The sequence below is a fragment of the Pholis gunnellus genome (assembly GCF_910591455.1).
Source record: "Pholis gunnellus genome assembly, chromosome: 8".
In the NCBI taxonomy this organism is placed as follows: domain Eukaryota; kingdom Metazoa; phylum Chordata; class Actinopteri; order Perciformes; family Pholidae; genus Pholis; species Pholis gunnellus.
The window spans coordinates 6,270,245-6,297,048 of record NC_136534.1 but is presented as its reverse complement, the minus strand read 5'-3'; the positions used below and the strand labels follow the sequence as shown (position 1 = coordinate 6,297,048).

The 26,804-nt window shown below is 46.0% G+C and overlaps 1 protein-coding gene across 3 annotated transcripts in view; it reads left to right on the top strand.

Annotated features, from left to right (window-relative positions):
- Positions 1-26,804, top strand: part of rims2a (regulating synaptic membrane exocytosis 2a) — a gene marked incomplete at both ends in the record, with an annotated part of 124,855 nt that overhangs the window by 44,969 nt on the left and 53,082 nt on the right. For all 3 annotated transcript variants that reach the window (XM_079164693.1, XM_079164694.1, XM_079164692.1), the window contains 8 exons: positions 12,093-13,033; positions 20,375-20,586; positions 21,930-22,049; positions 23,574-23,673; positions 23,810-23,933; positions 24,689-24,735; positions 25,015-25,127; positions 26,176-26,223. In XM_079164693.1, the coding sequence (XP_079020819.1) occupies positions 12,093-13,033; positions 20,375-20,586; positions 21,930-22,049; positions 23,574-23,673; positions 23,810-23,933; positions 24,689-24,735; positions 25,015-25,127; positions 26,176-26,223 (1,705 nt within the window). The remainder of the gene's footprint in view (positions 1-12,092; positions 13,034-20,374; positions 20,587-21,929; positions 22,050-23,573; positions 23,674-23,809; positions 23,934-24,688; positions 24,736-25,014; positions 25,128-26,175; positions 26,224-26,804) is intronic.

The following is a 26,804-nucleotide window of genomic DNA, read 5'->3' as shown; positions in this document are numbered from 1 at the left end:
ATTACTTGCGTGTCAGAGAGAGAAAGAGATTCTTCAGACATTTTATTTTTTCTTCCAGTGCAGAAATACAGCCCAGCGTTTGGTTACAATAGAATTTGCCGGGTTACGAACGGCTCGACAAATCTCAGTATGTTCTCTCCACAGAGCGCTTTGTGAAAACGCACAAGGCCTGCTGAGCACTGAGCAGCCAACATGCCACAGCGCAGCATGCAGGCAGGAAGGGAGGGTCTCCACGAGTTCACCCTCGTGTTAAGCTGAAAAGTCTCCGTATTGTGTTTGCGCGTCGAGGATGCTCGTGTGAAACTGTGAATAGTTACTGCTATTTGTTTCCCCATTACTTGTGTGATTGTACAGCAAGGTGATGCACTTTGGAGTAGCATGAAAATAACATTTATCATGATCATGATCATGACCTTCAGCGGTTTAAATAGCTGCAGTGATCCAGCAGTGTTCTCCAGGGTGTGTCAGTACACCGTGACACCCTTATGTCATGTGACATCATTTTGGACCACACCCATAAGGTTTCTCTTTGAATACAATTCACAGGTGGGTGATCTGTGTCGATTACACTCGATGTGCTGCAGCTTGTGCTTTGTGGGACGGAGTAAATGACAATACATCGCGAACATCTTGCTGCGTCATTGTTTTAATCCGCTAACATGAGACTTACTTTGGGGTTTTGCTTCTCTGTGCGTAGTGTATGAACATGGATGTGCATACAGGGCGTGTATGTTTGTATCTTGATGGAAGCAGGGAAGTTTATACCAGTTGAGGTCGGAAACAACAATGGAAGATGGCAGCCTCCACTTTGAAAAAAAAAACGGTCAAGCTAGCCCCCACGTTGTGTTTGCTGTGTGCGCTAGGCTTTACGGTAAGAGCATGTAAAACCTGAATTTAAAATAAGTGGGATCGCCCGGTGAATGCCATAGGCAATTTAATGTTTATTCAATAAGTCAGTCAGACAGTCTGTCAATAATAAATAAACTAAATTAAGTCAATTACAAATTGAATAAATGTTAAATACAATGAATATTTGTTTTTAAAAATGACCGTCCGCAAACTATATTTCTGTGAAAAATGTAATTTCATTTGTGTGAATGATAAGTCAAACTAAATAGATTCAGATTAGTTTGCTCGAATGATCACGCTGGTATGATCATAAGCATAAAAGGCTTAAATCAAACATTTTTGTTGTTTTATAGAAAATATGAAAATATCGGGCCCTCGCCAGCTCAATGGAATTCAGTCATTAACTTTATCTTTTACAGATCCGTAAAAAAAAAGTTGTCTCCCTGCTGTGACGTCCGTAGAAAAGGCCTCCAGACCCAATAGAAGTGAGCAAGTCCAAAGCCAGTTCTTGTTTCCCACGTGGTGCTATGTGGTGTCTTCAGAAGACTTTGATGACGATGTCTTTCATGAAGCGATGAAGCAGCTAGGTCTGGTCACAGATGAGCGCCAATCACGTGTATCTCCTCGTAGGTTCCACTGTGTGGTAAACCCCCCCCCCCCCACAAAAAAACCCCAGTTAATTACCCCCCAGTGTTGGTGTGTTGATTACTTACAGGCTCTCCAGAGGACACCCTTTACCCCGCACTGCAACAGTTCTCTGTGTTATAGCAGCTCTGTTCAACTCAAGCAGAAGTCAATAAGCATGATTACAGACAGTTCATTGGGGGCAAATGTACTGTTTGGTTGTGTGTCTGCTCCACAGAGGTGTTTGCGTTATGAATTTCCAGCTGTGATGTGTGATTTTTTTAATGCAGCAATATGATAAAAAAAAAAAATGCACACATGCTCTGCTCCTCTAACCTTTCTCTGTAGGGAGGGGAGAAGCAAGCAGCAGCGTAACGGTCCTGATCTTGATGGCATATTGTGGTGGGGCTTGGCCTACATAGAGTGCTAGCGGTGCCTCTTCTTAAAAAAAAACAAAAAACAAAACAGGAGACCCAACAGGCGGTGCAGTGCAGAAGACATATTATCCACACAGAGTATAAACATGAACACAGAAGGAACCAGTTGGCCTCCTCTCAGACAGGAGAAGTGGAACCTGTGCTCATGGAGCCAATTAGCGAATAGCCTCACAGATCTGCAGACACTGTCAGCTGAGCGGATAGTGGTGGGGCTGCACAACTTTGTGTCTGCTTCGAACTTTCCACAGAGCAGGGTGACGAAGGGAGGGAGAGGCTGTTCGCCTCTTACTGTGAGTGAAACTGTGCCGCATCAGGCAGCGTGCATTGGCTTTAAGGTGGCCCCATTTACACTTGTCTTATCGAGTGTCCGGATCAAATCCAGATTTTCATACACTTTCCTTTACACCTAAGCCTCACCGTTTGCCGGATCAAAAATCTGATTGCGATCCACCTAGTTTTTTCCCGGGCTATATGTAAATCAAGTCAGCCCTACTCCAGTCCACAGGGTGAAGGTAGTGTTCGGTGACTGCCAAGAATGCTAGAGGAAGAATTAAGTGCTTACGTATGCATCTTGGAGACACGGATGCTTTTATGCCTTTTCAACATCCGACTTGAGTGAATCTCAAACAACTCTCTTGTTTTAGGCCGATCCTTTGATTCTGTCTGTAATCGGACAGCGATCAGATCAGATCCAAGATGCACAAAGTGTTCAGTGATTCCTGTAGGATCTCAATACTAACAAACTGCCAGATTATACAATGTCATATACGACTTCCCCGCCTTGTGTATAGCAGTTCTTGATCCAGTCCTCAAGCACCTGCTCTCCTGCAAGTTACCGATCCATCTTTTTCTCTCACGACCTTGATCCGTCTACATCACTGGCGCGCTCCTTGAAGCGGTAGGAGCAGATGTACCTGAACAGTGTCAAGCATCGAGTGTGAGCTCTTAAGTAGTCTGATGTGCAGGAGTGAAAACACAGAGCAAAATCTTCGCAGGACGTGGCGTACTTGAGGAGAGAAGCGGGAGCCACTTAGCAGCACCATGGGAGGTTTTATTCCAACACAAGAACAAGAGCTGTCTGACTTTGACTGAAACGCATGGATTTCAGCTGATTTGTGAGCTTTACTGGTTTGGTTCTGTATTCTTTTCCAAAATCTTCTGTTGCAGTATGTGGCGTTTATGGGAAATGCAGTTGTAATTAAAACTAAAAATGCAGCCGTACACAAAGCATTGTGACAAACTTCTCTGGGTCGCCATGTCAGCACTAATGCTCAGAAATAGTCCTCTCGGTTCAGATGCTCACTGCTCTCAAAGCTACATGGAGCCCTGCAGCCTGGCCCCATTCTTGACTCTGGTGATTAAACACACCCAGAGGCCCTTCACCATTTCCCCTCCTCCCCTCCTCCCACCCTCCGTCCTGGGAAACGCTGTGTCGACAACCCCATCGCCCACCTGCCCTCCCCGATCCCACGCACCTGTCAGTCAGCCGACGCCGCGGCAATCACAAACAGAACCTACTCCAGTGGTGCATGTTCAGTCAGAGCCCGTCCCATGGGAGGGTCGAGACGAGGGAGGGGGTAGTGTGTGTGTGTGTGTGTGTGTGGGGGGGGTGGACGTTGACAAAGGAGGTGGAAGCGATAGGAGAAACACTGTGACAGATGTGAAATGTGTTGAGGCTGAGGGATGAAGAGACAGAGGCAGGAGGAAAGACTTTTAACAACACTCAGACACAGCCAGTCACAGTCACTTATCAAACCAGGTCACTGAAAAACAGCCACGTCATCGTGCTGCAGAACCAGGAAAAAAAAAAGGTCTTTGATCCGTTTTGTAATGCACAGAAATGATGCGGGAAGAGAAATCTCTCTATCTCTCCATTCCTCCCTGTATTCCTCTATCGCTCCCTCTCTCCTTCCCCTGTATTTGATTTGAAGCCCTGAAAATCCACCCTGTGGATAAAAATAAAATAAAATACATAAACCATGTAATTTGTTCAGTTTAAGGATCATAAGACCTCCGGCTGAATGCGATTAGGTGAGCCCTCCTGCTCTGTCTGCGATTGGTTATAGATGTCAGCTAGTAATCAACCAAGCAGTGTAATCCTTTCTTAAACAGAGGACCGGTGCTGCTCGACCGCCAGCCAATCGGAGCGATCACATGACGCTGGTGTTAAACCCGAAAGTCAGCTTGCTTTCAGGCAACCCAGAAGCCTTTGCAGCGCGGGTCATAAACTGTACCATCTATCCACTTCCATCAGAGAGTGGCAGGGCGCTGCGGCGCAGCAGAAACAAAGCAGCTCATGCTGATACTACCATATCATTTGGATTTTAGGAGCTGCAGCTAAACTGCCGGGTTGCTGCGGGATTTTAAACCGGCTTTGATTGTACCAGGTAACGGGGGGGAATTGGATGTGTTTCTTCTACTCCGAGGGGCGTCCCACATACACAGCGGCCGGCTGAGTCAGTCTTGGGAGGGGAGTGTGACGCTGCATCCGTAAATGGACCATTAGGGGCGTTTTTTCCCCCTCGTCTCTTCTTCTCTGATTGCTCGCGGGTTGAGAGGCGCGCATTCAGCTTGTTTTCCTTCCGCTCTTGCCTTCTTTCTAGTTATCTCATTTCAATAGAGACCATTCCAGGATGTATTGTTGTCATTAGCGGGCCAGATTCCCTCTAAGAGGAGAGCTCTGCAACACGCCGCCACTCATTTGTCCTCATTTGACTTCTCTCCATTATCCGCAAAGTAAAGGTGGCACAATCCCCACAGGGGCAGCGTTGCATTTTCACCTTGATTGCTTTTGGCTTTTTCTTATTTAACATGTTTCTTCTTCGGCGATGGAGGAGGAGCAGCCAGAGCTGGTGTCACACGCTCAGTCCGAGGAGCGCTGCCGCAAGACTACCTTTACTGCTGCCGTCTGCAGATCACACATAGCCTCCTAGAAACACAACGAGGACATTGTTTCCGTGCTCTAGGAGCGAGGATTGGGAAAACAACAAAGCTGTGGTCGTATAGGCTGTGAGGAGCGGACCGGACTGCTTTTGTGAAGGCTTTGTTGCACAGAAGGCCAAGTGTTTGCGTGGAGCAGCCAGCCAGAGGTTTGAACTGAGGATTCAAGGTTTACTCTCAGTAGGGCTGATTATATCTCACAACGTAGAGACAGTTAAAGCTGGTATGGACATATGAATATTTATTTTTAGCGTTGCATGTACAGCAGGTTGTGCATTTTGCTGTAACGTCTAGAAAGCAGCAGCTTTATTATGGCATTTTATTTATATATAGATATATTTATTTTGTCAGTGTGTGTGTCACGGTGCCTACAGAGCATGAACCCGGCAACATCTGTGTAGGGGTTCATCTTTCAGTTATTGGTCTTTGTGCTTCTAGTATTTCTTTGGTTTTATATGGAGCATCAACACATCTTCACGGCAAACTGGTGTGAGGATGAAATTCTAATTCACCAGCTCTGGAATTCTTCAAGAAAAGGCTACATTTGCTCCCGCACTCTTATCTCTTTTTTAATTAGTTGCATATAAAAACTCCAATCTTCGTCACCACAGAAGCTGTGAGGAAAGAAAGCCTCTTCTTCTTTAGTATTTAACCAAAGCTGGATGAAAAATGCAAAAAATAATCATGATCTCAGTCCAATGTTTTGCATCAGCAGGATGGCATAGAGATCACGGACTGTGTTTGAGTTAAAGAGATGCTTGCTCGGGGCCTTTTAGTTTCAAGGCTTAAGTGTATCACACTACACACTAACGTGATCACTAGCCTGTGCCGTTGCAGACCTTCTGTGCAAACGTATATGTGCGATAACCTCCCTCCTTTTTATCGTAAACTCCACATCAAATGTTAATGATTTGCGACCACAGGGGCTTCCTGCTTGATCTCGGGCCTTTCATCTTAGCTGAGGTGGTGCAGCACACACACACACACACGCGTCTATTTGCAGCCGGGGAACTGGCTGCGGATGTTTCCGATCGGACCCCGTCACTAGGTCAGAGCAGGAATCTGATGAGGCAGAGCGGGGCAACCTCACCGCTCACAGACCCACTTCTCCTTACACCACGCAGTTTATTGTAAAATTCCACCGACTGCCTTTTTTTTTAATTTTACATATCGCGTCACAAGAGGAAAAATAACAGCATGTAGAGGTTTTTATCGTGGCGAGCATGTCGGGTCATCTCTAATCTTTTAGGGTCGCACTTTTTAATCTTTCGGGGCCATAGTGTAATCCCATGATTTTTGTGAGCCATGGATTTGATACATTACGCTGCTTTTGATAAGGAGAGTGTACTTTAAAAAGATGATTATAGTAATAATTTAGAAGCACGCTGGCCTGCGCTGAAAGCAAAAACAGAAAGCATGTTTACACGGCGTCATGGAGACGTCTTCTCCGATTCACAGAGAGTATTACGGTTTACCCGGCCGCACCACAGAGACGCTTCCCTTTTGCTTTTGGTGTCGAGCCATGGTGCTTTTTCTCACAATGATCTCAAAAATGTACAGTGATAGGTGCATGGCTCGCTTTCTCGCTCCATGTTAGATATATAAGTCCCCCAGTAATGCAGTGAGGCCAGTGTCACCCTCCCCGAGTTGAATCGCATCACCGTCCTTGTCGCCAACTGAACGGGGCCTCGTGCTTCATCCGCAGACAGCAGGGGGTTTCTATAGTTAGCTCGGGACAGGACAACAGCAGTAACGAGGGCTGCTGTTATTCCCTCAGCAGGAACGTGCGCAGAACGGCGCAGCAGCAGCAGCAGCATTCGCCTGTACTCCCGCACCGCACCGCACCGCGCAGGCAGCGAACATGCCTCCCTATTGTGGGCCTGTGAGGGTGATTCACTGCTGGTCGATTTCCCTTTGCACAACGCGCTGCGGCTCAGTGCCACGTCCGTGGTGACGATCACACGCGCACATCTTGCCGTATTAGGGAACGTGATGGAGGGAGCACGTCACCGTGCGGTTCAGACGTTGCAGCAGCAGCAGCAGCAGCAGCAGCCCTTCTGTGCAGCATCACGATCCCACGGTGTCCCATCCTGCCACTTCACGCTCGAGCCTTCACAAGCTTGGCTGAATGCACCATGCACACCAGCTGCACTTTGAGCTATTAGGTCACAGTTAACTGGCATCTTCCCCGCTTTTTGCTTTTTACTTTTTCACGCTTCTTCTAATTCACATGCGTTGTCGACGACCCCCCTCCCTTTCCCTTTTCACAGTTTGTCTCCCCCCCCCCCCCCCTCTCTCTATCTCTGTCTGTGTCACTGAGGATGGGATGCAAATCTAAGATCAGCAGAGTGTGTTATGGCAGAGCTCAGAGGTATCTGCAGAGAGGCTATTACAGTAGCAGTGGCAGCTGGAGCAATGGGGGAACAATGCACAGTAGAAAATGTAGTGCTGCGCCACCGCTCCGTTGTGCTTACTGGAGGCTGGTTTAGGGCCCGACAGCGCTATAGCATCACGATGCAAGATGCCGATGGAGCGGAGTGTGGGTTGCTAGCTCCCCTTGCTATATGCTGCCACAGACATTGCTCTGTTTGGACAGGAAGGACACACGAGGCTAAACGGGAGCAGGGAAATGTGATACTTGCGTCAAGACGGGTTAGAGCTCGTCAAAGGGGCAGTTTGTTAATGTTTGTTGCAGCCGCTACGTGCGTGTTCTATGCACGTGGTTGTGTGTGTGTGTGTGTTCAGGATGTAGGATTTCAAGACAGCATCCCAGAGGAGACGTTAGCATGAAGCCCAGAGGACATGCTGAGAGTCAAAGAGAGGCTTTTCTTAGGCAAACTACAAATGCAGAGGCATGCACAAGTGGACACATGCGCGTATGCAACACACACCTTCATCATCATCATCATCAAGAAAAAGATGTTTCTCATGCTCATCACACACACACACACACACACACACACACACACAGACACACACACACACACACACTATCTCCCATCCAAGTCCCGGCGTCTGTCCCCCAATCCTGCATTTACATTTCTGCTGCTGCTTCACTTTGGATTTGTGAATGAAGCGCCGCTCAGTTCGTGTCCAGGAGCAGGTCATGAATAATGCAGCGACCGTCATGTGTGTTTGTTTTTCTCTCCAGCTGCGTCTGAATCATCAGCGAGGCTGTGTCCGCATGCTGAGGTGATGGGAGGCTTTTGTTTTGATGTAAAAGCAGAGGGGAGAGGTCACTTGTGTGAGCTTGCTGCATCACAAAGACTCCAAATGGCCCTTTTTCCTGTCTTTGTTGTAAATAAGTATGTGTTCATTAAAGTGGGCATTAGCCATTAGTCTTGTTTTTGTTGTGCGCGAGCGTTTCCGCTGCATCTTTGGCGCTAAGATGTTTTTTTGTTGTGGTCCATTTGCAAGAAATCACTCATCACGAAACCAGTTTGTGGCTGATGGCGTTCATCTTTTATCTTGGGTTTGTTGTTGATGAAGTAAAGTAGGTGATGGTGGCATTTTCTTTGATTGTTCAGATGTGGTGTCTATGCTTTCAGATATTTAGAGGGATGCACTTCCTGTGTTATTTAGTTTTTTTTGGGATAATCACAACCATACCAGGAACATGGAATGGAAAATCTAAACACTTGTTGTAATCGGCCATTAAGTGAATCAGTATTGTTTTGGTTTGAAATGCAGGCAGTTATCAAAGCTGCATGAAAAGCTTTTGACCACTGAAGGGGAGGAAGTGAAATCCAAAGTTAAGTCCCAGCAGCAGTCATCAGTTGTTGCCTAATGTTGCCGACAAATTCAGCATAAACAGGTTAACACCGGCAGTGGTTTAAATAAAGATATGGATTAGTCCACCTTTTTAAGAAAACGTTGAATCAGTGATTATTGCTGTCTGGTATTTGGGGATTTTTCTGTTATTGGACCAAGTTGTGTTATTATGTCATGTCTGCTATTAAATAAATCTTGCTTTAATGTAGTGATGCTTGAACGCCCATTCTGTACGCTTAACTTCTGCCATATTTTAACTGTACAGTAGTTCATGAGCTATACACTGCGCTCATACATCATCCTGTCTCTCCTTAAAGCTGGCACTTCACTTTAGTGAGATTATTATTCGGTGTTTGACATTGGCTTGGGCAGTATTGTTGGTTTTTAGAAATCCCAACCGTATGATTCTCAAAGCCGTCATGAATAAAGACGCTGCACATTCTTTGATGCAGTATTAATGTTATGTATTGTAATGTTATGTATTGTAATGTTATGTATTGTAGGCCGCAGCGAGCGCCACCAGGTCGGTCCCTCTGGTGTAACAGGGCAGCTGAGCTCAGAAAGATGGCGACTGAGTGTTTCGGGTTTAGTCCTCTTCAAAGGACCAAAGCAGTTCACACGTGATGTTATTCAACTGCCAGTCCGCCCCACCATGAAAAGCACAGATATCGCCCGAGCCTATAGCTCAACATAGAAATCGAACCCAGTGAACACAAAAAATATCTTTCCCATTCCCCTCTGTTTTAAAATCTTTTTTCTTCTTCTTTCCCACCCTGTTTAATAGCCGACGCTACTGTTAGGCCAACCGTCACATTCTGGATGAGAATTTAATTGAGCTGCTGATTTTTCTCTGATATACTCCGGAAAACAAATGCTGTGAGTAGCGAACACAGACAGTATAGTCGGCCTACGCAGTTCTATAGGTGTGCTCGCTGTGTGTGTGTGTGTGTGTGTGTGTGTGTGTGAGATTGAGAGAGATAGTGACAGAGAGAGGTTGAGGAAGAGAAGGTGGACTAATGTTTCTGGGAGTTATTAATAACTTACTCATAACACAGCTTTGTCACCCGCTCGCTCGAACCGGTGATATTTTAGTAGGCTAAGCGTGCTGGAACTGGAACAAGGTCGGTCCACCCATCCTTCACGACGCAGCCACCGCTGGCATCTCATTCTACAAAAAGTAAATTAGTAGTAATGTTAGTGTAGCCTGTATTTTATATGCAATTGTGCAGAAATACTGGCTTTAAACACACACACACACACACAAAAAAAGAAGCTGCACAGCCCCGCTGCATCGTATCGTCTGGTGCGTATTTCAGCACCATGGACAGAGAACCAAGGTCTAATTATCATGAGGCATTTGTTTGAACTAAATAAAAGAATGCATTGAATTACATATTACTTTTGTAAGAGGAAGAAATCAGATCCTTTACTGCAGTTAAAGTACGAATACCAGAAGGGGAAAATACTTTACAAATACTTCGACAAAACATCAAGTTACTGTGTCCAAGTACTATCAGTAGAATGTATTTGAAGTTCATTGTGCAGTAAAATGTTCCCTTTCACAGTTTTACTTTTATAGATGATGTTTCTGGCTTAATATTACTGCTACTTTAATGTACATGTTGCATTTTACTGCTGTAGATGTTTACGGTTGTGCTAATTTTAACTCCTTAATATATTGCTGGCTAGTTTAATCTACAGCAATGCATCAGCGTCGCGGCCCTGTGAGAGAACCACATATCTCTAACCAAAGTCACACCCTTGTATATTGTACTATATGACAAGTATAAATATTTATACATACAAGTATAAGTACACTGTGCATATACTGTACATTTATTATACTCAGCCTAACCCGGATGGTCTGTGAGACAGCAGGCGGGGACCAAACCTCCTCTGTGGTTCAGTGAAGTAGCCGATCACACGGAGGAGCCCTTACCTTGGCCACTGAGCGAGGCTGTCAGCAGTGATTTATGAAGCCCTTTGAAATGTATGGAGAGTTGTCGCGTACAAAATTAAAGGAATGCTTCACAGAGCTCTTTCCTTTCCTTACCAAAATGTCATTATTATTTTGGAGGAAAAGTGGCTTATGAATAATTGATTCTCAACAAAAGAATGAATGCATTAATGCACAGTTAGCCCTCCTCTGTGACAGCCGGACAATGATACAAATGATTGATAGCTCATTTTATTTTTGTAATATGGCACTCCTGACTGAAGTTAAAGTCATGTAATGTCCAACATAAACTGCTCGTTTCAAGATTTCCTCTTGAAACAGAAGGTTTGAAGTGTGCGTTTCATGATGTTATGGCTTTAGTCCACACCCTCACTGAGTGGATATTAATGTTTTTTTTAAGTTCCGTGTGACATTAGATGTTTTCACCAGGAGGAGCAAAAGGTGGCGAGATGAATAAATGCACACCTTCCTCTGAGGTTCATAAATTCAGGCAGAAGTCGGACACGTTGTTATTGGCTCTCTACATCCCTTCATGTCCATTGTACTGTGTACACAGACACAATCTGTGAAACTCTGAATCATTTATCAATGCACTACTTTCAGCACACTGTCTGGCTCCTCATCGCTCTGCCTTTGCACACACACACACACACACACACACACATACTCCCACTATTAATTTGGAAATACAAACAGGTCATATCCAGGCAGGCCGTGTTGTTAATCTTGTGTCATCCTGTTGTTTATAAGCATTGCAAATGATGATGATTTAAGCACCTGTATCCACAAAGTAATCAGATGCTATCAACATGGAAATGAAAGATGGCCTATGGCACTAAAGGAGTCAAGTATTGGATACCACGTTGTCTGTGTGGAGACTGCAACCTTCTAAATCAAATTAGATAATCAAACAGGATTTTCACTGCATGAGTGTGTGTTTGTTTCTAATGCAAAGACCTGTTTATCTGCCTGTATTCATACTCCTCGCGCATATGTCCTGTGAAATCTAAAGGTCACGTGACGATTGCATGCAAAGTTACAGGAGAGCATTAGTCAGCCATGTTATAGAGCATGTAGAGTCTGTTGCAATGAGAAGAGGGAGTGGTGCTGCACCCTGCTGCTTAGTCCCATTTCTCTCTCTCTGTGTGCACGTGTGTGTGTGTGTGTGTGTGTGTGTGAGTGAGTGTGACAGAGACAGATACAGAGCAGGCTTTCATCAGGTTTTGACTGGGACTGAGGCCGACAAAGTGCAGGGCAAAGTAATGTGAAGCTATAGACAGAGATGAAGCACCGCGAGGCTAATGTTTGACTGATACCTCACATTTCCACAGGCAGACACACTGTACAGTCTTTGGAAATTAACTAAGCATCAACATGCACACGCAAAAGTGATTCTTTCAACAAACAAAAAAATCATTATATGTACAGTGTATTCAGAGAATCAGAGAAAATCCAGTTCAAAGTGGACCAACCACTAAATTCCACTCTTTTGTCCCCCTGTCTGTGATCTACAGGAAACGAAGTCCATCTGCATCCAGGGATCCAAACCAAAAATACGACCAAAGGGAGGGGGGCGACCACTCACAGTATGCCCCGACGGACGGCGGCATGCCCAGATCACCGTCTGACTATGGGGATGGGGACCATCGGCGGGCTCCGCGGGGCCCACACATGTACCCAGACGCGGATGCGGCGCGGATGGGCTACCGGGACCGGCGGGGCCCCGGGCGCTGGCACTCCCAGGACTACCCGCTGGACCAGGAGCTAGATGGACCACCCAGCGAGTACGACCTGCAGCGGCAGCGCCAGGAGGAGTTCCAGACGCGCTATCGCAGCGACCCCAACCTGGCACGCTACCCTGTGAAGCCGCAGCCCTACGAGGAGCAGATGAGGATGCACGCCGAGGTGGGCCGCATGAGGCACGAGCGCCGCCATAGCGACGTCTCACTGGCCTACACGGAGCAGGATGACCCAGGCCCCATCCGGCTGTCCCGACAGCATCTCACCGAGCGCCGGCCGCCTATGGTGGGACAGCGCTCCTACTCCGTCGACCGCTCCTCACCAGGGCCCATGGGTCCCGGCCTGGGAGGCCACAGGACCTCCAACCACAGCCCCCCGACGCCGCACCGGAGCCCCGTGCTGGGTGACCGATCCGGGGACCTGCGGAGAGGCGACCTGGGTGACCCCATGAGGAGGCAGCAACACCACTTAGACCCCAGTTCGGCCGTCCGCAAGACCAAGAGGGAGAAGATGGAGAGCATGTTGAGGAATGACTCTCTCAGCTCGGACCAGTCGGAGTCGGTGCGCCCGCCACCCCCCAAGCCCCACAAAACCAAAAAGGGAGGAAAGATGCGGCAGGTGTCGCTGAGCAGCTCGGAGGAGGAGCTGGCCACCACACCAGAGTACACCAGCTGTGAGGACGTGGAGATAGAGAGTGAGTCAGTCAGTGAGAAAGGTAGGGGCCACATACAGCACTGCTTCTTTCTCTGTTTAGAGATAGCCTTATGTCATTTTTCTCATGCTTTTTCATCCAATTATAAAACCTTTTTCTAGTATCATACTGACATAATGTTGTTTAGAAAGTAATATTTCAGTTCATTATGTTTTAATTGTTGTTGCTGTCTCATGTTGATATTGATTCTTGCAGCTGTTGACTCAGATATAACCTTCAGATTCCCCAGTCTACAGTCTCTACACGTGCTTTGTGTGTTTGTATGTCTACATGTGTATTTGTATGTGTAAGGCTCATTATTTTTGATAAGATTGCATTTTTTTCAGCTGAAGATCCGTTAAAACAAGTAAAACTAGATGAAAACAGTATTTTTACACTTTGTAGATCCGCAAATGTGTTTTTTTTCCCTCAGAGTGACTCTGGTGCACAATCAGTCGCTCGTTTTATATTTTCATCAGTTTCTACTTTCATATCTAGGACTAAACTGCGGTGAACAGTTCATTATTTCTTCAGAAGACACAGCAGCTTCATGTGTGTGATGACACATGGTTTAAATAATCTCTGCTTCTCGAAAACACTGAGCCTTACGTCTATGCAAAAGCAGTGTTGCGTTTTACGTGTGTTATCTATGAACATTCTACTCTAACAGCTCCGGTGCCTGTGAGGAGGAGCCAGCCGGGATCAGCTTCAGTGTGGATGGGTGCTTTATGTGTATGGCTGTGATTTTGAAACAAATGTAAAGCTACTGTTTTTTCAGGCATCTTGTGGCACATTTGGCCAGGTCCTACCACAGCTGTGTCACACGACCGGTCCTTTCTATCGGACAGTGTTGCGTAACTGACAGACAGAGGGCCCGGGGTGTGGGTGTCTAGTGAAGCAGGGTGAGCTGGGTTAATTGCAGTGTGTTTTATCGAGTAGCTTTACATCATCACTGCTGCATACACATGAATATTATTATGATGTTATTGGAGTAAAGGTAATAGAAGAGCAGAGGGTGATTATGTGTGTTCCTGCAGTATGCTGCACCTCCTCTGTAAAACCTGGATCTCCAACACTGTTTTGCCAGCACGCTGATGATGTCATTCCTGGTACAGTGGCCCCGTCACAAAGTGGAAGTAGGACTACGGTTCAGTCCAGCTGGGAAGGGAGCAAAAGCTGATGGTGGTTGGTGGTAAAAGATTTTTTTAAAAAGAACAGAACAGTAGTTTTAGGGTTTTTCTACCAATTTAATTTCACTCCCCAAAGTTTAAACATTACAATTATAATGTGACTTAACTCTAAGCGCAGTTAACAACAGTGTTCTTAATTGACACGTTTGATGCTAGCTATTGGCTCCGCCTGGCCTGTCCTGCTGTCTGCCTACAACAAGAACATCAGACCGCTCATGGCAAATGTCCTACCTGCTTGGAAAGAAAAACAAGCGCACTTGTCGAATTGTACAAACGCGCACTGGCAAGCAAACAGTCAGAGTGACTGAATTAAATGCCACTTTGCATAGAATCTACATCAAAAGCAATCGTTTAGGCTGTTAGCGTCATGACCGCTCCCCCCCGCTTGACAGTTGTCGTAATTGCAAATTGATTTTGTTGTCAAACCTGTAATTACGGAGGCCTTTGCTTTAGAAATGGTAAAAGCAGCGAACACCGAAGAAAGGAGGAGGCGCAGATGACAAATGGGTGGAACAAAAGATTGAAAGGAGGAAAACTACAGTAGCACAGTTTTGCTCGTGTCGGTAGCAGCAGACCCAGAGCGCCTGCCATATGCTCCGAAATGTTTAATCTGGACGAGAGGGGAGGAATTCAGTCGGTCTGCTCCGTTATGTAACTGTTCTCCTCACCAAAGGAAGTGGCCCAGCGATAGCGCTACATTATTGATGTGGGAGTTTCCAGGTTTCCAGGTAGCCGCGGTACAGAAATAGGCAGAAGAAGCGGGCTGTTTTGAGGGTCAGAGTTTCTGTTGTTCCTGTCTGCTTCTGTCTGCCTCCTCCACAGGTCAGCCTGCGTAGGAGAGAGAGGGGGAAACAAAGGACAGAGCTGAACTGTTGACCCGAATAAGTTGAGCAAACCACACTAGCTGCAGCACACACAGGGACAGCTGATTACAGGCAGCTATCTTTGGTCTTTATTTTCTTATAATTGGCACTTTCATTCATTTATGACACAATTAAGGCTCCTGTGATATGGCGCATGCAGGGAGACTAATAAACGGTTCAGTAGAACCGTTTATTAGTGTTCCTGTTTGCACTCTGTCAAGTAGACTTAATTATATAACGGACAGCCGAGAGGGGATCCAAACTCCAGGCCTCAGATTTGGACATGTGACATCGTACCGGCCATCAACAAAGATCAGTCAGTTTTGGCAGTTCATAGAGTTTAAAAATGGAACAAATTTAGCGCCAGGTGTTTTTTTTTAATTTTATTTTTACGCCAATTGTGATTTACGCCCACTGTTCATTCTAAAAAGCTGACAAAATCAAGAAATCTCCCTGCATGTACTATCACATACAAACCAAGCACTCTTTAATTAGCCAGCGTAGAGAGCGCTAACCCTCATCCGAAGCGAGGGTCAAAGGGCGGATGGTGTGTTATGCTGTGCAGATTGTAAAGCCCCTTGAGGCAAATCTGTGATACTGGGCTATATAAATAAAAATGGACTTGAAATAGTCAAGAAAAGCCCCCCAAAAAACAGCCAGAGCAGCAGAGCAAAGAACACCAATTATAATTGCATGTGAGGCCACAACTGACTCGGCCAGAAGATGGGTGTGTGACAGCAGGCGCAGGCCAGAGGAAGGAGGAGGGCCTGATGGGATGAGAAGGAAGGGAGACCAAGGGGAGGTGGGGGAGGAGACTGGAGGGGAGAGGGTGTGCCGGCTGTAATGGGCCTGGCTCGTGCCTGCGAGCGCTGGAGACTGATTTATCGCGGTGTTCCTCTCCCTGTGTTTTCCTCTTTATCGATTCCCCCTGACACGCCGTCTCATAATAGTGCCGAACAGACAGAAAAGGAGACGCTGGCTGGCTAACTACGGCAGAGAGGTGGACGGTGCGTAGTGACAGCCTAAGTTACATCCTCATCAATGCTCTTCCGGGATCAGTTTTTGCACCTCAATAAGTCGGTTTGGTTCGTAGTAGCATCGCCGTGTTTTGTGCTTCACGGTAGAAGTTAGGTATGGGCCCTTTGTCTAAGAATAAAAGCTCTTGTTGTGAGATCTGCCTCCACCAGAGGCTTAACGTGACACCGTATCACCTTCCCAGCGTGGCGACTATGTTTAAACATACACACAGTTTCACCCCTGCCTCTTTCCTGCTCTCGCCCCTTGAATTGTAGTAAAAACAGCATCAATAATTAATGATCCAATTAATAGTTTACACTGGTTTTTATTGAGCTGTCAAAGTGATGGAAAGCCTGCTGGTGGTGAACTCCACCACTGCCTGCTCTCTGCCTCCGTCCTGAATCAGCACTTTGCAGGGGGCCTCGGAGTCGGGGGGGGCGAAAACGGCAGGGCCGGGCTCAGACTGCTGATGCTCACAATTTACGGCCGTGATGAGTTTCCTGCTCCCTGAAAAAAAAAAAAAAAAACACACACACACACACACAGTGCCTCGCCGGGGATCAGTGCCCAATTGTGGTGTGCCACTGTTAATAAAGCTTGGGCGAAAGAGAGGCTGGACGCAGCTCCGTGTTGGCGCCCACTCAAAATAATTTTTGACAGATGTGGAGGGTGGGCTGTGGGAGGAGTGTGATGGGAGGAAGAACAGGCACAGGTGGAGGGGAAACTGTGACTGATGCAACCTTGAGATAAGCTGCGAAAGCATCTAAATGTGTCTATTGCTCCAAAAAAAAGTCCCAAAAATGCAAACATCTCATGTTTACATGACATGTTTCTTCCTCCCTGATCATAGAAGCAGGCCTTAAGCTGTTTGCACTATCATGGCCACATTAGGCAAGTGACTCGTTCCATGGAGAGTGTCCACCACGCTGAACTGGGCTCTGGTGTGTGTGCCGCCGACAGACTAGCAGCTGGGAGGCTAAGAGGGTAATCACTGTTGTCAGCTGTTGGTTAGAGGGCCGCAGAGGGCAAAGCCTGTCCGGGGACATCCATAATGTTTTATCACAGCGCATAACTGTGTACAGTTAGCTGTTTTAGCACTCCCCTTGACTGATGGATGGATGGCGGTGATAGAAGAGAGAAAGGGGGGGGGGGGGGGGGGGGGGGGGGGGGACAGCTTGGTAGTTTGGCTCAGACTGACCTTGCAACTTAGTCACCACTCTGAATATGAAGAAAATCGCAAGTGTGGAAATGTCATCGGAGGCTGTTTTACTCTGGCTGGTGTGGATATAGATTAGATTAATTATAAAATAATATAAAAATATGTAAAATAAACATAGTAAATATAGCAAAGCTGGAGGAGGATCATTTCAGCATCACCCCAAAGAAGTGCAACATTTTGTAAAAAATGAAAATGCACCGCTTCTTACATTATATTGGAAAAATATTATGAAAATCTCGGTCCCAATTTTATAGAATAATTTTAAACGAAAAATATACCGACTCAAATATTGACACAAAATATGGCTTTGTTTCACAGATTGTTTCCCCTTTACTGTTAACCACATTGCCCTTACCAGATGAATCGCTGAGATATGGGAAAAAAGGGAATCAGACTGGACACGAGACATGATCCAATGAATTTGTCAACAGGAACTTGTGTCAGCAATTACTCGGGTGAACAATGTCATGATACAGTAAGTAACAAGGGACAGAGCTGTGGAACTTAAACTCAAGTTGTAATAAACCTAAATGATCCCTTAAAACATGATCTGTGTGCATTTCTGCATCAGCTGTGTTTAAGTGATGTGGCTATATGTATTCACAGTGGCACTATCTACACACAGCACTCTTCTTTCCACGCAGCATCTTTTCCTCTACATTTCTCACACACCCCCCCCCCCCCCCCCCCCCCCACTACCAGAAGCATATGCAGGCTATTTTTATGCCTTTCCATCAGAGTCCCCTGATTTCCCCGAGACTTGACTCCTCAGCCAGATAATGCTTGAAGGATGCCTGTCCTGTAAAGATCCATTAGGTTCTGCTGCTCTTTGCAGGGGAAGTGAAGTGTGTGAAACGTGATGTATATGGCCCAGGGGTTGTGGTGTTTTCAGATGACCTTCCTTTGCCCCTGGCGCTGAGGTTCCCTACACAGCTACCTACACATACAGTGCATACGTTCACGCGAGTCTATCCATGTATAAGTGGAAAGACCAGGGTCGGCTCTCTAAGATTTTGTTATTGTTTAAACTTAAACTGACCTTTACATGGGAGCAATTTCACTTGGGATTGTTAAAATGTCTCGCCAGAGTAAGCAAACGACATTTAAATGTCCGTTCCGCCTCCGTCACATGACGTTTAATGCAGAGATGTGCTTGTCGCTGAGGTCTCAGTCAAACAGTATCTCCCTGTCCTCACACAGCCTCAACACTCAGTCCTCTTAACCTCCACGCTGCTCTCCATCGGGACTCCGACAGCCCTGACGTTAGATTCACCGCGTTTCACTCTTTCTAATTAGCTTATATTTGTAAAGCCTCTTTATCAAATTGAAAGCACACTCCATCTCTCTGCTCGGTGCATCCCGCATCTTGAAAACAGGTGGGTTCTTGCATTCGTAGCTTCCCACCAGAAGCAATGCTCCCAGAGAGAGTGGATGTTTGTCTCATAAGACATCTGCGTCTCTTGGTATGTTTTTAACGTCTGCAGCAAGAGATGGAGTTATAGGTCTTGATCGCCCCTCTTAAGGGTCCAACCACCATCAGTTCCTCTCTAAACCCTTCTGCTGGATTGATGAGAAAAGTAAGAAAAAGTTCAAAGAAATGTCCCAGGAACCTCCGTCCTATAGAACCATTATAGCCACTTGCCCAGCCTGTGTCTCATCAGGGCTGCGTGTCCACTGGTGCTACCACAGGAGCTGCAGTCAAAGCCTCATCTTTAAAAGCTCTCCCCGGTGCACTTTGGATTGAGGTCAGTTAAGGCTGTGCGGCACTGCAATCTGGATCCTCAGTTAAACACATTAGAGATCTGCCCTGCTTCCCCCCCCCCCCCCCTACAGATGCAGCCACTGTAAGAAAGAAGGATAGACACATGCTGGCTTTGTTTGAACAAAATGCGTGTTGTCTGCTGATTTGAACTTAGCAAAGCGCTTCTAAAGATTGTTCTCTGGGAAAGAAGATGACATTAAAAGCTAAAGACGTCGCAGAGGAGCGAGTAACAGTTGAAACATTAGCCTCCTCTGATTGTGTTTGAATAGTACAAACCTGCATTATTATTTTATTTTATTCCATAAAAGTACTTTGATCTTTTATGTCAAGTTAGCCAAGGTGGTATTTTCTTTCACATTCTCTTTGTTATGACCAGCGAGACTTATAGGAAGATTAATTAATGGATTATATTGATGTCCTGGAAGAGCAGTTCCTTTCCTTCTAAAGTCATATTCCCTATAGGATAATAAATCAGCAACATGATGTCACAACATTCCTTCTAAATTGAACAACCTATAAGGGGAACTATATCCGGAGAATGTGACCTCTGGTCCTGTCTGTGTTGAGTTTGGATCTTTACAAGGCTGAACATGTGGGATTTAATCGACGTTCTGTCGGAAAGACGAGGAAAAAAAAGGAGGAACAGATGGTCATGAATGTCCCAACTGAGAATTGTGTGTCTGATTGCGGGCTTGTGTCCGTCCCTTACCGCACAGTGTGGCGGTGGTCAAATCATAATTGTTCCTTTGTGTATTGTGACCTGAGCTGCATCTCTCTCTCCACAGGGATCTTAGGCACAGGACGACTTGAGTTTGAGCAGTATGTGAGAGAGTGTGTGTGTGTGTGTGTGTGTGTGCAAAGATGAATGTTTGAATGTCTTGTTTTAGTGTATTATGTGTGTGTCTGTCTGGCTGTTACTGTCTATTGTTGTCCGTGGTGTCCTCACTGGTCCCTCTCGCTGTCCTCTCTTGTGTATGTGCGACCCCCCCCCCCCCCCACCCCCCACCCCACCCCCCCACCTTACAGGAGATTTGGATGGCCATTGGTGGGACCATGCGTCTTGGCATAGCAGCGAGGCCTCCCCAATGTCTTTGGTGAGACATGTGGAGTCCTGCCTTGACCCCTCCCTCCCTCCCTCCCTCCCGCCCCTTTAACCCCATCTCTCTCTCCCTCTCTCTGTCTCTCTCCTCCCCCCCCCTCCCCCATCCCCCCTTTCTCCCAGAGTCTTTTGTCATTTCATGTTTCCTTCGTTTTATTTACACCTTTGCATGTTGTTTTTCTGTTTTTTCTTTCTGTTTTATCCCACACCTGTAGGGGACAGTCAAAGGGGAAAAAGAAAAACTATTGAGCAGACATTTATGTCCGAGCCGACACACACCTTATCTGAGAGGCAAAAGAAAATGGTGCGCTTTGGGGGACACTCATTTGAAGAGGACTTGGCATGGTGTGAACCGCAGGTTAAAGACTCGGGAGTTGATACGTGCAGTAGCACTACCCTAAACGAGGAGCATAGCCATAGTGAGAAGGTACTGAGACAATCTAGCCTGCATTTTGTTATTATTATTATTATTTATGACCTACCCATCCAGTCTTTGTTTGCTCTCTGTCACTCAGTGTACATAGGTGAGATGTTTGTTTTTCTGGATTTTATTTGACGTTGTACAAATTGATTTCTCTTGCGATTTCGTTCCTCTTTTTCTTTCCTTTTTTTTCGGTTACTATTGGCTCCACCTTGCTCGGTGTTGCAAAAAACGTCTCTTTTGGGGGCACCCTCTTTGCTTGCTACTTGTACTTGCTGTTTTGCTCCCCAACCAGAAACAACACACCTTACAGTAGTTGTTAAAAAAAGAAAAAAAGAAAAGAGCATTGACACACAACCTCTCTGTTTTGTCATGGCACACAGGAATGTGGGTCTCTCCTAGTTGCATGCTCGTTCTCCTCCGTATGTTGTGTCCTTGCTCTGCAGCGGTCCTGTTTAGTGCAGCAGGAACACCTTTTACTCAGGCCCGTCCCTCTCACTCTGCTGCCCCCCCCCCCCACCCCCCACCCCCCTACACACAGCACCCAGTCCAGACAGAACCCGCCCCCCTTGCCCAACTTTCCACTCACTTCTGTAGCAAAAACCCAAATGACTGTTTAAGCACACAAAACAGGGAAGACTGGATTTGTTTTGCACAAAAAATTTAAAAAAAATGAAAACACGTTTTTCTTTTTTCCCTTTCCACTGCGCGTCTGTGATTTCACCCTATCCGTGTCTCATGGCTTTATTCTGTGCGGTGTATGTTTCATCTTTTTTTGTATGTTTCATCTTTTTTTGTATCTTTAAACTGGCACCTCATGGTCCACCTCATATCGTATCATAGACGACCTCCTCCCCCCTCCCCCCCTTCCCTCCCCCCTTTTTCGCTGTCTGCTTTCCCCCCTCACTACTCCACTGGATGGTGGTTGTGTGTTTGTGTGTAGTGAAGCACCGGACTCCGGTGCTTCCTGCTCCAGTTTGAAGAGCTGGTTTGAGGAGGAGTGGTCGGGCTGCTTGCTTTACTCTGCATGGGGCGCTGCATGAAGCTCACTCCACCCTCACACCGGCAGGTTCACACAAGCTCCTCAAAAATAGTTTCTTCCATGATTAGCTTCATTATTCTGTCCTTTAGAGTTTAAATAATTCAGCGTGTTGCTATCTAAAAAGGAAAAGATAAACTGGATGGATGAGGCAACAGAGTTTGTGTGAACTTTCTTCCCTGAGTGAATAAACACTTCCCCCGTGCCCCGCCCCTTTTTTCACTGTGAACAGTTGTCTGCTTTGGTCTGAAGTAATCAAATTCAAGTGGATGAGTTGTTAAACAGTAGGTGTGTTGCTCTGACCTTGTAGCACCCGGTGACGTGGCAGCCGTCCAAAGATGGGGATCGCCTAATAGGGCGTATTTTACTCAACAAGCGCATGAAAGATGGAAGCGTGCCTCGAGACTCAGGAGCTCTGCTCGGTCTGAAGGTGAGCTCATAATGACTCTGTCTGAAAGGTATGATGCACACACACCCACGTTGAGATACCGAACAGTTCCCTCCGTCATCGTGCGACCAATATAACGTGTCAAAATATACACGTTTGGCATGTATGACACAAAATATGATGGCAATAGACGTCAGCTGACCACACCCAGGAATTCTGGGTAAAGTTGATAGACCAGGTGACTGTCAGTGTTGGCGATGTTAACATACAGTATAATCACTTCTCGGCTGTGAATTCTACTATTTCGTGGCCTTTTTTTTGTAATTTTTGATTGCATCATAGTGCTGCTCAGCATTAATATTCATTAAAGACTTGATTATGCTCCTGATGAATATTAATGAATAGTGTTTGGTATCGAGCCATGTCATTTTTTGAACTCACTCACACTGAACTACTTTAATGAACTGCATTCAGCAGCTCGCAGGGAACACGCCAGTGTCGTCACTGCCGAAACAACTACACATTGCAGTCTTTATGTTTTGAATAGCACCACCACAGTCCCCTAGGTATTTACATTCTATGCGTGTCATGTGTATTGTAAATCTTATGCTTTTAGTGCTGTATAACCTTCTCCTATAGGTCATATTCTGGCTTCACAGGATTTAAACATTTGTAGTAACTTAGTTTGTTAGTGCAGTGTAGTCACTCGATTGTCCGTTGTTGCAAGATGCTTTGGTTTCCCTCCCCTTTTTCGCTGTTGCATAACCCTGTAGGTGGTGGAAAAAAGAAATAAAGCTGAGCAGCCAAAGTCCAGAGGAGCATGCTTGGACATAAAGAGAGAGATGGGGAAAAATCATTACTGATTGAATGAGCCTCCTGAAACGGCATGTTTGTGTCTGCTCAGTGCCTCTGTGCGTTTCTGTCCGCTCAGCAGCAGCCAGCCAACTCAACAGTCCAGTCAGTCAGTCCACCAGTCAGGCTGCCAGCCTCGCCCTCTCTCTCTCTCTCTCTCTCTCTCTCTCTCTCTCACTGTCCATCTCTCCCTCTCTCCCCCTCTCTCCTCCTTCTCTGGCTCCTGCCATGTTACATAAAGCCATTTCATTTAGCAGACTTCCCTAAGCTCCTTTGTATGTTGGCATTCAGCTGCCATTAGGAAGGATTTTTATTTGTATGATGCCCGTGTAAGCTGAGGCGAGTGGAGTACAGCAGCTCAGGACTGTACAGTACGGCTCTGGCCCACGGGCCGGCACTGTCACTGACCCACAGAGCGGCACCAGAGTGTGTCCGTGGGGGGGAAAGCATAGCCCTGAACATTTTTTAAACGGAGATGCACTTTTACCAGTGACCCTCTCCTTAATGCTTTTGTTGAGGATTCATACCTTGCAGGCAAAGGCTGAAGCCATGACATCAACAGGAGAGTTTGAGGGGACAACAATCTTCTTCTGCAAGCTGCTATTACGTCCCGAATAGTTGTCACATCAAGTCCGCAGCTATAACAACACCAACACAACGTGGGGTCTTCACATGTATGTCAGTGCTAACCCCGTCACCTCTCTGCTTCTACAGGTGGTGGGAGGCAAGATGACAGAATCTGGTAGACTTTGTGCTTTTATCACTAAAGTGAGGAAAGGAAGTCTAGCAGACACTGTTGGACACCTCAGACCAGGTATTCACACACACACACACACACACACACACACACAGTAGTATTCAATAGGCTTTAGAGGAGCATAATGATGTGTATTTTCTACACTTGCGTGAAAGATATCCTGCTTGACTTTGAGTGTCTCTTTTTTCCGCAGGTGACCAGGTGCTGGAGTGGAACGGGAAGCTATTACAAGGAGCCACATTTAAAGAAGTTTACAATATCATTCTAGATTCTAAGCCTGAGCCGCAGGTGGAGCTGGTGGTCTCACGGCCTATAGGGTGAGAGCTCACCGACCCTCACTGTCACACACTCTACATGCTCTTCACCAGACCGTTTGTGCCGCAATTAATGCACATTCACCTAATATCTTTAGATGTGATTCAGTCAATCAGATAAAACAACGGTATTAATACAAAACAATTCCTTACATGAATGAACAACGTGCATTTCCCAAACTAAAACCAATTAAAGCAAGTATAATGCATCAGGTTGTGATTACATCACTTTACATTGATATTTATTCTTACATCGGTACGCTCATTCAGGCCACATCACTGCCTGCGTCAGTCTGAATGACGTTGAATTGAGTTCTGTATAATATGTGGACTTGAATTGGATAAATCTGAGAGGGAATATAGGTTTTGTTTAAGAACGAGTGGCGCTGTCTTGTTTATTCAACACTTGTTCCTCTCTCCCTCCGGCGACTCGGGCCTCGTATGTGACCGCACAACGCCGCCCAGCGAAATGAGAGCACGCCGCCTCGCTTGCGCGCTCTCCTCCACTTGTTTTTCTAAGAAAGGGGAAATTGTGGGAAAACAGACAGCGGCGCCTTTGCTTCCTATATTCCTTATATCTGACCTGCTTTGTGCTGCCGAGGGAGCTGCTGGCTGAATGAAGACTAATGCGGTGCTTACGGTCATTAGAGCAAGGGTGCAGTCAGCATTAGCTCAAATTGATCCTTTCCATCCCCTCCCTCTCTTTTGTCTCACACGCTCAGGCTCACACTCTCTTCTTTTTTCTTTTTTTTTCCCAGAGATATTCCAAGGATACCAGACAGCACACATGCACAACTGGAATCAAGTGAGTCTTGAAAATCTTTGGCCTATTTCATTTCCCCGTTTTATTCTATTATTCAGCCTTGAAAAACATCAAGTGAATGAAATGTCTTGCTTCTGTCACTCTGCCTCTCTGTCTCTCTCGTGGCATGCTTTCTTGCCCTCTTTCTGTCTCTCCTCTCGTCTGTGTCTCTCCATCTTCCCCCCTCTCTCACTTTGAGTTCTCGATGTCACTAAAACCACAAACTACGAACCAGCATCACCGCTGAATAATCTGACTGCGTCGTCTCTCTGGCCCTGTCAGGTTCGAGTTCTTTTGAGTCTCAGAAGATGGATCGCCCGTCCATCTCCGTCACGTCCCCCATGAGTCCCAGCATGCTGAGGGACGCCCCCCAGTACCTGTCAGGACAGCTCTCAGTAAGCGACCTCAGCATGACTGTATGTGAAATCCTCTGTTAGATATTGCTTTGACCACTGTTGAAAACGTATGAGTAAGATGGGTCATTATGTTCACATGACTACGTTTTGAAATGTACTACTAAACTCACATTTATAATGCAATGCAAACCTTAAATCCTGGATCAAACCACTGGGCTGCCGGGAACAGCTTCTCTCACTCTGCCTGTTCAGCTGGCCCTTTACCAACCCAGCACCGGATTGTAGATCAGGTTACTGTGTGTCTTGTCCATTATCTAGTGTAAAAACCCTCCTGGGGTAAATTGGGTAAAGGGCTGCATTAAAGCAAGAGATGAATCAACTCTCAAATTTAGGGTCCAGCAGGGAAGAAGCGTTAGCATCTAGGCAAGACCTCCAGGACATTGATATTTAAAAGAAACAGCTGGGTTTTAAGGCTGATACCGCTGCCAATTTTCACAATCATTTTTGAGTATTTTCAGCTTCTTGTGAAAAAACGGCTGATTTCAGTTGCTGCAGTGGGCTGTAGAATAACGTGACTCACGATAATACCTTTAACACGGCGTCAACCAATTAAAAACAAGCGCTGAATTCTTCTTATGTTCCACATTTCTATGCAGCGACTGACCCTGAAATTCAAAAACAACTGGTTAGTGAAACAGTTCAGTTCACTGAATTAACCTTGTGAGTTCTTCACGATGATATTTTTGGAGCCGCGGCGTTAAATTGTCTGTCGGGACAATGAGGGTTTTAACGTCACTGTGACGCACGCCTTGAAGCAGAGGATAAAAGGTCCAGAGCAGAGAAGAGATATGATCGAGAGCCAATGATAATTACGAAGGGCCCGTGCAGAACAGAGCAAAGAAGCTCAGGGACAAGTGAGCAGGAAAAAATGAAAATAAGAATGAACCCACCGGCCTAAATGGCCCGTCTGAAACTACAAACTTCTGTTGTTGTTGTTTAGAGTGTATTGTAAGTTTTGGGATTTTGGTTTTATTGCATTTTCTTTTCTGTTCTTTTTTTTTTTTGCTGTTTAATTTTGCTTATCCAGAGCCAAAGCCTTAGTAGAAGAACAACGCCTTTTGCCCCTAGGGTCCAGGTAATGGGCCCCGTCTGAAGGGCACAATCTCTATTTGGTCTTTGCTCATTGACTGTTGACTGGCTGACTTTCTGTTTCCATACTTTGGAAAAATGCATTCGCAGGGAAATGGCAGCTTCAAGTTTCCCTGAGTGCAGTGCATTGTGTCATTCTTTTTCAATTTGATTTCTTGGTATCACCGTTACGATGAGTGTTACTATCTCATTTTAACCCTTCACCTCATTCCTCCTAGGTTATGCATGCTGGACTAATCCGCACACGTTTACAGAGACACTCTTCCATTGCCTGATTTGACACCAGTAATTGCCCCCGACCCCCGTGTCGTACATTTCTGTATCTTTGGCAATGTGGGAGGGTGTCTCCCTGAACTTTCTCAGGACAAAGGACTTGTGTTGTTTTCTGTTTCAAGTGACATGAACCCAGTCCTGGTTAACCCTCCACTCATCTACAGGAGCTATGTTCATTAGCAGCTTGTGGTGGATGGGTCTGCAGTTTCATGTTGCAGTGAAGAGACACAAAGTTCACCGTCCTGTGTTTGAAAGAAAAAATATATTTTCCAGATGAGAGTTTAAGCAAATTGT